The 12,547-nt window shown below is 34.4% G+C and overlaps 1 protein-coding gene across 1 annotated transcript; it reads left to right on the top strand.

Moving 5' to 3' along the window:
- Positions 1-1,746: 1,746 nt before the first annotated feature.
- Positions 1,747-11,150, top strand: LOC145274889 (uncharacterized). The gene is made up of 5 exons (XM_080127500.1): positions 1,747-2,422; positions 4,312-4,467; positions 5,362-5,510; positions 7,654-7,802; positions 11,029-11,150. Exons 1-5 carry the CDS (start codon positions 1,762-1,764, stop codon positions 11,111-11,113), a joined length of 1,200 nt encoding a protein of 399 aa, XP_079983626.1. The 5' UTR covers positions 1,747-1,761; the 3' UTR covers positions 11,114-11,150.
- Positions 11,151-12,547: the final 1,397 nt, after the last annotated feature.

The following is a 12,547-nucleotide window of genomic DNA, read 5'->3' as shown; positions in this document are numbered from 1 at the left end:
ACGTATGTTTATTTTCATGCATACTTGTTTATATGTATACATGTATGCGTTTTTTCTTTCTCTTTTTTACAAAACTGCATAATTAAATTTAAGAAATGGCTTCTTTTTTACATACCCACCCCTTTTTAAGGTAAAAATACCTTCCATATATTTTATTTCTCTTTTTTGTACACAGATATATCTGTTTTGACATCTGAACGGCGTCTTTTTACATGCTAAAATTTTAAGATCCAAATGATTTCTAATTTTTGTTATGTATAATTGAATATAAAAATATATATTGATTTTTGAGCAGAACGAACACAAGGGACCTCCCCATTATAAGAATAGGGGGGATGTTACAATATTTTTGATGCATAATGGGGTATGATCCTACACAGTCGGGCGATTCTATTTATAGACGATGCTGCTAGGAACTGACGAATCGAATTAATTCACGTTCTGCTACCAACCAAATAGAAATCAGAATTGCTCCATAAATATTAAACCTTTTCTGTAGCAATTTCGCATATTTTTTTTTCGTCTCGACACGGTAAGAATCTTTTTCTCTGTGGAACTGTCTAGTTAAAACCAGTCACCTCTCAGGATTAGTGTGGAAGAACGAACCATCGGAAACTGTTCTGTCTACTGCAAACCAGTTACCTCTAAGGATTAGTGTGGAACAACGAACCATCGGAACTGTTCTGTCTACTGCAAACCAGTTACCTCTAAGGATTAGTGTGGAACAACGAACCATCGGAACTGTTCTGTCTACTGCAAACCAGTCACATCTCAGGACAACGAACCATCGGAAACTGTTCTGAAACTAAACATGGCTTGTACTTCTAATTACATTGACTAATGTATACCTGTGTAAAAGTACCCTGGGATCCTTATTCGTTTCCATTGATTAATTCTATAGTACAATTTTTTTATTAAAAAAGAACAAAATAGAACTATATTTTGCTTTGTAAAAATATAGTTGAAGAAGACATAATATATATACATTAATACGACAGCGTTTGTGCTACTTTCTGTGTCACGCTTACATCCGGGTCGTTTAATTGTTATATACTTCCATTTCTTGTCATGAATAATTTTACCAAGAATTCTTCATAAGTTTTGGTTTCAGTTTCGATTATGACTGATAGCACTCCAGTAATTTTTTTATTAATAATTTTATCAAGAATTCTTCATAAGCTTTAGTTTCGGTTTCGATTATGGCTGAAGGAGCTTAAGTTACATATATATATATATATATATATATATATATATATATATATATATATATATATCATAAGTTTTTATTTCGGTTTCGATTCAAGCTAATGCACCCAAATGCTATGAATATATGTATTTTTTATTTTTGAAATCGAAATTTTATAAAATATGAAAATCGATAGAACATTAACTCTATAATAATAGATAGAAAAACTGCAATATTTAAAATATCATATTTAAGCGTACTTGCCGGACCTTCGTGCTAGCTCAGATTACAGTTTTAACAAAAAAGCTAAAATAATATCAGAGAGTCTCCATTAACACTGAACATCTACAGAATGCTAACATCAATATATTACATATGAAAGTGTCCTCTGTGGAACTTCCACAGATCCCACTAGTGAAAAATCATATGCTAGTTAGAAGCGAATATCGATTTTACTGATAATATATCTATCTATAACATATTGAAGAATAGACCGCGTTTATTTCCATATAATATTTTGAAATTCACTCATGAGAATGGGGTTTTGTAGTGTGGCTTGATTTCCTTGTTTTTATATGTTTTGTTTTGTCGATCGTGATTTTTATTTTAAAGGGTTTTATTTTCTTGCAGATGATTATGGATATGAATATGATGATGGTGATTATGGAGTTACAGAGGATTGGGCATTTCAAAATGATGATGAAACTAAAGATGATGATGCCGTTACACATTATGATGATGCATTACCAGATAATGGTGGAGTTACATATGATGATGATGCAGTTAAACCTGATGATGATGGGGGTAAAGATGATGCATTACCAGATAATGGTGGAGTTACAGATGATGATGATGCAGTTAACCCTGATGATGATGGGGGTAAAGATGATGCATTACCAGATAATGGTGGAGTTACAGATGATGATGATGCAGTTAACCCTGATGATGATGGGGGTAAAGATGATGCATTACCAGATAATGGTGGGGTTACAGATGATGATGATGCAGTAAACCCCGATGATGATGGGGGTAAAGATGATGCATTACCAGATAATGGTGGGGTTACAGATGATGATGATGCAGTTAACCCCGATGCTGATGGGGGTAAAGATGATGCATTACCAGATAATGGTGGAGTTACAGATGATAAGGTACTTCCGGACGATGATGCTAAAGGTGGGGATGAAGTTGGTTTTTGCCAGCAGTCATACAAAACCATCGATGCGGCCATGAGAAGTAAGTGTTACATATTTTTTGTATAACTCTTAAGCTCCGATTCGAAAGTTTAGCGTGATTCTCACAATGTGAACGGAATTCTCGAGTGGACTATGAGCATTTGTTACATAATTCCCGGCAACTGTCGTCAGAAATAAATCTATAAGTGAGACTTACTGATCCTGTCGATCTGGGAGACGAGTCGGGAACGTGACTGTCTTAGAATGGGATATGGAAAAGCTATGTGTGAGAAACTAATCCAATTACTATGATATTAAACTCACCAAATGCAGGTACTTGGGCACCAATGTCTAAAAAAAAGTGTTGCATCTATGCTGTCGGAGACTTAATTGTTTAGGGTACAGTCCTGGGTCGAGATAAAGGGTAAAGAAAATATAAGTAGCTATTGTTACAAGTTTAGTCTAAGGCACATTGAGGCCAGGTTGTTTGATTTTAGTTTGGATTCTCTCATCAAGGAGAGTGTGTTTCGAATATAGACTCCAAGTCCGTGCAATTCTGCCTGATTCCTTACGGCAGAGTGGGAGATAATCAAGCATCTTAGAGTGGTTAGACGGGCGAGTGTAAGTTAATTTTTTTTAGAACTAAGATATCCGGGGACTTTGCTAAGAAATAATTTTCTACATTATCTAAATTAGTTATAAATCCACGGATATTTCTGACTGCGAACATCAAGGAAAAAGGCGATTTAGTTTTATTTGGATTTGTGCCTCGTTTGATTGTAGTTTTTGTTTAAGCTGTCATTTTAGTTAATGGTTTCAGTTTGAGGGCGAGTAGTGCTGGATAAATTGGATGTACATAAGTACCAAACAGGCAAAATGTAGACCATCTGCCAACTCTTCATCCACATGATTGTGGCCTTGGGAATGCTCATCGGAGATATGTGCAGGGCCCCTTTCATTGCCCACTACGACTATACTAATATAATAAAACAGCCGCTCCAATAGGATAGGTTCTAAACCAAGTATTCCTGCGCTCCCGCATGGTAATTTGGGTTAATTGAGTTCGCACTAAGTATATATATGTTTACTGAAAAGTTACACTCGTCAAAAGAATTAAAGTGCTTCCTTCAAGCTGTTAGGCTTAACATTCACAAACAATATGAATTTACACATGGACTCTCTCTACCGTGCTAAGAGATTACTCACACCTGAAAGTACCCTGTATCTTTACAAAGCAACTATTCGCATATGCATGGAGTATTGTTGTCACATCTGTGCTGGTGCATCTACCAGTAGCCTGTCGCTCTTAGATAAAGTTCAGAAAAGAGTCGTCAATCTAATAGGTTCCACACTGTCGGCCTAACTCCAATCACTGTCCCATCGCCGAAATGTGGCATTCCCGTGCCTGTTTTACAAGTGCTTCAATAAAAAATAAAAAAGGCTCGGACGAACTCAACATAGTAGAGCTCCCACGACATTAATGGCCCGAGAAGTAGTAAAATACCATCTTTTCACTGTTGATGACGTAAATAATTCGAGATGCTTCAAAGCTTTCTACTCAAACAGCTTCTTTCCTCAAACTCCTAGACTTTAGAATTACCTCCCGGGCCCATACTTCCGTGACTGTACTGACATGCAAAAGTTCAAGTGTAATGTGCCCAACTCCCTATAAAGTATTCCTGCAAATCTGATCCCAAATAGAATCCCCTATGAGTTAGTGCAGAGAAAGTATCGTTCTATTTTTTAAAATAGTATTTTCAAGTAAAATCCACGTTTTACTGTATCTTTTTTTATGAAATTGTAAGGTTAAAGTACAGAATACTTACAAAACACCCTTCTCTCTCCATGTTAAGATTGAGGTTCTAAATAATAACGTTATTATTTCAGCACGGTATCTATTCTGCATAAGTACTTAATTTTAAAAGATTTTAATTATTTTTCTGTTTTCAGTAAAAGAAGTAGATTTTGTGTTTGTTGACCAAGGAGAAGTTATTGACGGACAAAATGGAAAAAAGACGCCTGTCCAAACTCTTTTCCCCGGTGGTCCGGATTTGGTACAAGCCGCTGTATATTCAAAGAAAACCAGCAAAGCTTATTTATTTAAAGGTAAATGTATTTCTAATTAGTATCACATCTTCCAGGTGTGAATCTTATAAAATACGAAATACGGTTCGCACTGAAAGTTTTGTAACGTTTATAATTAAAATCAAAAAGTACATAGTATATCAAAATGTGGTCTGATATTTATTGCTTGTACGTATTGAAATGAGTTTGAATTATAAATGGAGGTACGAAAATATAGCTAAACATTTATTGATACTTTTTTTTTCATTTTCACACAAAACAAATGCCACTTTGATGTAGGGGTCTACTATCTGGGGCGTAAATTGCAAGGATGCTATGTAGGGAGTTGAGCAGCAAGATCTCTGTTTACATTACAATTGAACTTCAGCATAGTACAGTCAGGGAAACAGGGACCCGGACGGAAATTCCAAAGTCTTGCATTTTTGGAGAAGAAACTATTAGAGTAGAATATTTTCTGGCATCTGGGGATCTCTACTGTGTAGGGGTGGGATTTTGCTGTTGCCGGGTCTGTTAGGTGATATTTACGACGAGGTGCTACAAGAATTTGTAATTCGTCGGAGCATCCACCATTAAAATACTTGTGAAACAGGCAGAGGGATGCAAGATTTCGTCGATGGGACAAAAGCTGAAGCCAGCTAACAGTTCGGGACCTATAAGGTTGGCGACTCTCTTTTGAATTCTGTCCATGAGCGAGAGACTAGTAGTAGATGCACAAGCCCAAATATGATAACAATTCTCCATGCATGAGAGAAAAGTTTTATTGATCATACGTTCATATGTTGTCCATGTGTAATAGTCTGCGCATTCAAAGGGTTTTGCTTAATATTTCAGTTGTTTTACTTATTTGCTTTTCTTCTTCTTCTTCTTCTTGTTTTTGTTCTTCTTATTATTATTCTTCTTATAATTATTATTCAGATGAAAAAGTATGGGCGTATACGGTAAATTCCGCAGGGCAATTCACTTTGTCTGAAACTTCTCCAAAAGCTACCTCGAACGAAAAGAGCCACAGCCCCGAATGTGCAATTCAGTATTATGATGGCGGTGAACGCATTTTTCTTTACAAGGTTTGTACAATGTTACACACAAAAGCACGCACGCACACACACACACACACACACACACACACACAGATATATATATTAATAATAGCTTTGAACAAGATATCCGGAGACATACCGAGCTGGGAAATAAATAATTAATAAAGGGGAAAGCGTTAATAAAAACGATTTAAGAGTAAATTTATATATTTATAAATAGTGATTATAAAAAAAACTAAAATAAACCTCGAGACGTCTTTCAACCGATATATTGTCAAGAGAAAACATCGATTAAGAAAGTATATATATATATATACATATATATATACATACATATATATATATATATATATATATATATATATATATACAGTCCTGATCAAAACCACTTAAGAAAGTAAGCGTTTACGCATATTATCGAATTTTTAATCAAACAAATGGTTGAAACCATTGCTAAAAGGGAAAATTATTATGTTAAAAACTTCTTTCATGTATGTACATTAATCTTATTCTGAAAAGAAATATTCGTCAATAATTCTCCTTTGAAAATGATATTTCACCACTGACGCTTCTCGCCGTTTTATGTGATCTAATCATATCAGGTCTCCCAAGCTTCTTCCATGTACGTACATTAATAATGGAAATGTCAGACCTACCATCAAGCTGTAGTCTTACTTTCTTTTTAAACATTTTAACATATTTCTGGATATTTCGTTCTTCAGATTCAATTTTGTGAGTTTAATGGATGTCTTTTTTCTAAGAGATTTTTTCCTACAATGTGATGCCTCATGTCATTTCTGGTAGCATATGTCACACTGTTTAAATTTGTAGGGACACTCATTTTACCAATGTTTATCTTCAAACCTCCAACACTGTCCAGGTGGATCTTTTCCCTGTTTTTTTCCTCTGGTTATTTTTTTAAGTTAATTTTTTCGTCTGATGGATCATTTTAATGTGCGATACTCCGTTTTCCTCTATGTCACGACTGTCCTGCTTCAACTCAATAAGCCGTTCACAGTCTTCGGCTAAGCTTTGTAGTTTTTCATTCGGTTCGTTTTCAAGTTTATTTAAAACACGACGCCTGGTTTCAGCGTCTTTATTAAAAACCAGCCCTTGCACAAAAATTGTCTGTTTCATAACTAGCACAAAGAAAAATGTTAACTTGTTCGAACATAAACAAAATGATGTCATCAGATTACTTAAAAATACACGTATGAGTTTGTCAAGAATTGGGAGTCAGAGAGAGCAGACCTAGTTGGTAGGCAGAAGGAGCCATTACGGTCCTCAGACCATAATGGCTCCGAGTAGAGGAAAACATCGATAGTAAAAATCTAATGGGCAGTGTTACAGCTTTCCAATGAGGGAAACATCAAAAATAAAGCTGCTGAAAATAGCAACAAAACTTTATTTTCCGAGGATCCGTCAAATGAACATGAACCCAGATGGATAAGGTATTTTTTACACAGGCATCACCACATTATCAAGGCCAAGAGGCCACTCAAGGATAAGGGTTAAAGAGTGTACAGTAGAAATTGGACAATATACTAATCATTAGTAATGACAATTTGGTAAATTTGATAACTTATATGGAACGGCTCATCAAGAACTTATTTACGTTAGACTTGAAGACAACCATATTGTAGTCAGCCGGAAAGCAGGAAAACGGAAGACAATTCCACAGGCGTGCAGTTCTAAGAAAGAAGCTTTGTTCATGGAATCTACGTTTAGGTTTAGGCACAGATAAAGAGTGGGGGGAATTATTGATAGTGTTTACAGCTAGACGAGTGTTTCTTGTGAAAGTTTGGCGAGGGGGGACCATAGATTGAAGCTCAGTGGAACACTTTCCATGACAATAACGATACAACAGAGACAAACTCGCAACATCTCTTCTGTGAGATAGAGGTTGCAAGGAAGAGAAAAGGACATCTCCTACGAGGTTACGAAGTCTACTGTGAACTCTATCAAGGCAGGACCAGTCCTGGTATGTTTCTTTATTGACCGATGTGAACCCTAAGAGACTGTTATTTGTCCCTGTTTGTTATAATTGTTATAGACGATGAAATATATCGACACGTAAGCAATATATACTCGACAATGCTAAACAAGATTGAAATGTAGAGATGTAGGCGGTTTAATAATTTTACAAATATTGTTGTTTGCATTTTTGCAGGAGGGCCATTTTTACATATTCTATCCGAAAGATGAGGACGTCGATCAGAGGGATAAATACCCAGTAAATCAATACTTCCGTGGTATTCCCAGCAAAATAGACGCCGCAATTTCATCCGATGATGAAATAAACTTCATAGTGGACAAGCAGTAAGTAGTCGTGTGGTATAATTATGGATACTATCTTTGCCCATGTACAAGTTGATTTAATAGTTTATATATATATATATATATATATATATATATATATACACACACATATGTGTGTATATATATATATATATATATACATATATATACATATGGTAAGTTATAAAAACATATATGGCAATTAAACTACACAGAATATTCTGCATTTCATTCTCGTGAGATTGCGTCAGGCGTACGAGAATGAAACGCGAAATAGTCTGTGTAGTTTAATTTTTATAACTTACTACCTAGCTCTACATATGTATTGAGCACCGTTGAAGTAAATACTGAACATTTACGCATAAAATTATATTTTCGTATATTAATTTAGGTGATTAAATAAAGTAGTTGATCGACAATACACACAAGAATCCCGAGTTTCCTTCGAAGTAAACTTCTACGACTGCAATGCACTTGCTGTGCCGTTCAAACAACTCCTGGGATGCCCAATTGAAATCCTTTTGTGAAAGCGTGTCAATGGCCCTCGTCACGGACTCTTTTCTCATCTCAATTTTCTCATAATGACAGCCTATTTAAATAAAATTAAGTGTAGGTTCTCTACAAAGCAATGTAAGCTACAGTGTATTTTGGACTAAGATACTGTTCGGAGGCATGTGAAGCTTCCTCCAGCTATGGGTCCTAACCAGGAGCATGTAATCAATCGAACATGAGACGGGCCTTAAAGTAAATACCGGATTTTTGGGGCAGATTTGCAATTTAGTTGTATAATATCCTCAAACCAGGTAATCACTAAAAGGGACTTAAAAGTTGTTACCTGTATCGATCAAAATTTAAAACCACTGATTATATGTCAGCCTACATCACAGTAACATATACTGAGTGAGTTCCTAACAGTATTTTGTATAGTTTTTTAGTTTAAACTCATTTTCCCAAAATTTCCCCAAACTTAACATGTTCGATACAGTCTGCCGCCATTTGTATTTTTCAAATATACCGATAAACACTGCATGTTTTTGAACTGATTAAACATTATACATTACATAAAAACACTACAATCTTATCCAGTTAGGTAGAACATTTACTTTTCTTGCCTTTGATAACATTTATTTGTTATATATTCATTTTTTGACAACTTCTTTGTATCTGTTAATACAAACCCTTTTCATTTAATGTAACGTTTAGTCAGCTCGAAAAACTGTTTATCGTTGTATTTGAAAGATACAAATGGTGGCGGACACTGTTAATTATGTTAAGTTTGAGAAAGTGAGTTAAAACTAAAAAACTATAAAAAATACTGTCACAAACCCACCGATTATGTCAGCCTATGTCATGGTAACGTATTCGGTGGGTTTTTGACACTGTATTGTATAGTTTTTAGTTTTCAACTTCATTTCCCAAACTTAACGTATTCAACAGTTTGCAACCATTTCTGTTTTTCCAGCCGATTAAACATTTTACCTTACATAAAAACACTAAACAACTATCCAGTTAGGTAGAAATGTAACTTACCTTACCTTTGCTTTCATTTGTTTTTGGACAACTTTTTCGAATCTGTGTATAGTAACCCCCCCATCACTCAAATATTAATTACTAACTCACATTTTTGTATACAGAAAAAAAAATTTAGCGTTTCAACGTTAGCTTTATCCACTGATTGTTGGTCGAGCCCAAGCAATGATTGACGGTAATCCTGAGGATCAGGATCCAATTCTGCAAGAGTACCATTTTTTTCATATTTTTCTTTTTTTTTAGAGTGGATTGCTGTACTAAGAATATAAGAAACATGCATTTTCTCTTTTTATTAGAATTTTCCATTACACCAAATTTAGCCAGAGCAACGCGTGGCAGGGTACAGTTATATTTATTTATATTTATATTTATATATTCATATATATATATATATATATATATATATATATATATATATATATATAGTGAATGAATAACCAAAGTCTATATTCCAAAGTTCATGATGTTGAGAATCTTATAATGTATTCCTTTAATTCAGTTGACATTTACAATACTTGAAAGTATGTTTCATAGCGCAAAATCAATCAGCTTATTATATTAATCAATGAATCTATTTTGCCCTTAACTCATCAGAAAAATAGCAACAATCAACCTATCAAAAGGAAATAAAGTTTTTACATGATTAAAATCCGAAAATTGTAAGAGAAGCTACCAATACCTTATATTATGTTTCCATTACGCCATTTTGAATTTCGATTTATACGGTAGTTACAGCTTCTGAAAAAAAAGAAATAAATTATAAGATGGTCACCCTCATGAACTTTGGAATATAGACTTTTGTCGTTTATTTATCTATATAGGAAGCCCGGGTGGAGATAGGTGTAAAAAAAAAACGGTAGTAGCGGGATGGATCAATACAACAGAAGGCAGCCCAGGTGGAGATAGGTGTAAAAATTAAGACACTTTCGAAGAACGTTATGCAATAAATTTCTTATTTAAACTTGGTAAAAAAAATGCCACAGAAACGTACGGAATGCTTCAGACTGCTTTTGGACCATCTTTTATGAATCGAGCATCAGTTTTTGAGTGGCATAAGAGAGTCAAAGAGGACAGGGAGTCTGCGATGGATGATGAGAGGAGATGGAAGAGTAAAGAAGTTAGAACATTAGAGTTGATTGGCCAAATAAAGAATTTCATGGATACGGCCGTCGTGTGTCTATAGAGACAATACGTGCACAGTTTGATATCAGTGTGGGAACTGTACACACAATTATTTGCGGGAAACTGAAGATGCGGAAGATTTGCGCGAAATTTCTCAGAAGGATGTTCAGAAAGAAAGACGTTGCCATGACAGCAGGAAGATGGCTGAGTTGATCAATTCAGATTATCACCCTCCCTATAGTCCAGACCTTGAACCGTGTTGCTTTTGGTTATTCCCTAAGCTCAAGGAAACTTTAAAGGCTGTCATTATGAGACAATTGAGGAGATGAGAGTGGTTGTGAGGAGGGTGATTGACATGCTCACACAAGAGGACTTCCATTGAGCCGTGCAGACGTTATTAGAACGGTACAATAACTTCGTTGCAACCGGGGGAGATTACTTCGAAGGGGACTAGAGTTTAATGCATGCACTATCAATAAAAGTTCACATACGAAAAAAGTCTAGAAACTTATTGAAAACATCTCGTATAGTTACACGTTTGTAATGAAAACATTGTTTCAGATTTATAATTGTAGATATTTTCCCTTTGTTGCAGGGCGTTCAAAATGCCAATCCACACGCGTACTGTAAGCAAGGAAGGAAAACCAGTGGAGTCGGTTTTCAACAAATGCAAAGCTTGATGGAATTTTAATTTTAAACAAGATGGTTCCGTGAATAAATGAGTTTAAATAAAATAAAACTTTAGTTTAATTTTATTTGATTTTGTGTCATTGATTTTTTTTTAAATTTATTTTGTTGTAGAAATTCTTTGAAATTGTTAACTGCTTTATTATTTTTGTGTGTTACAAACAGTAAAAAAGTCAATATCTTAATATTTCATCCAAATGAAGAGAGCTTGATAAGGATACCTTAAACGGGCCTTATTATCGGGCTTGAAACCGACGGTACCAATGATCTGTCTCAACTAACAACTTTCTGTACACAAAATATAAATACGCTCTTACATTTTGGATTTTCCTTTTAATTGAGCACTCTGCTGGAATTCTTTTTCCAAAAAAAACTAATCATATATATATATATATATATATATATATATATATATATATATATATATATATATATATATTAGTGTTGTACCGATTAATCGGAATTGGGGATCGGAAAAATCGGTAGTTTTCGGGGTATCGGTATCGGAATCGGAAAAATTTGTGCCTGTTTGTTCCGATTCCAAAACCGATACTTTATAATTTTTCATTGCTGATACCGTTGATAAATATTTATTCCTTTTAAACTATTAGTAAAACTAACCTCTATAGATCATGATAACATTAAAAGATCTAAATATATTTTATCTGTGTAAAATAAACAAAATAAAATTCGCTAGATAACCTTTAGAAGAATGCAGTTTATTTGCAAGGTATTGAAAAATTGTTTAAATTTAAAGAAATATTTTGTCAATAAAAATAATATCAAACATTATTGCTAATTAAATCAAAAGTAGAATATAATAGTGTTGGATTTTGTCCGGTTAGGTTTTTGTCCGCTCCCTTACTCGGCATTTGCAAATATGACAAGGAATGGCGAAAAAAAGCAATTGATTTTGTTTTGTATTTTTGTAGGGGAATCGATTTCAACTTTCACTTCATTTTTTATTGTTTTAAGCAAATGTTTTAGAGGTCACTTGTCCATCCCCATATCAAACAGTTTAAAACGGTCGTGTATTTTTTCGCACCTAGTTGCCAAATGATTACAGGCCGCTTCCCAGGGAGTTCACAGAAAAATTCAAACGTCTGGGCGAGTTTTATTTTATTTTCCTGGAGCCACTTTGTCTGACACCAGCTGTTTTTTTATGGTATCATTCTCGGGGTTTCACAAACGTTAATATACACATGATTATATCACAATGAATTTATCAAAGTCTGGATAAAATAGATAAAGAGAAAACATTTAGAAAATTTTCAAATTGAAACAGAAATTATATCTACATTTAAAAATACCCCCCACCCACATTGAAATTCTACTTTTGAGCGATATCTGTGAACCCACTAAAAACAAAAGTATTTAAGAATTTAGGATGGAGAGTTAGTAGCCCATATAAATTAATCTCTAATTAA

Source organism: Euprymna scolopes, unplaced genomic scaffold (assembly GCF_053919585.1).
Source record: "Euprymna scolopes isolate OS-2025 unplaced genomic scaffold, ASM5391958v1 sca5, whole genome shotgun sequence".
NCBI lineage: Eukaryota > Metazoa > Mollusca > Cephalopoda > Sepiida > Sepiolidae > Euprymna > Euprymna scolopes.
The sequence above is the reverse complement of the archived record's forward strand: the minus strand, read 5'-3'. Positions and strand labels throughout refer to the sequence as shown.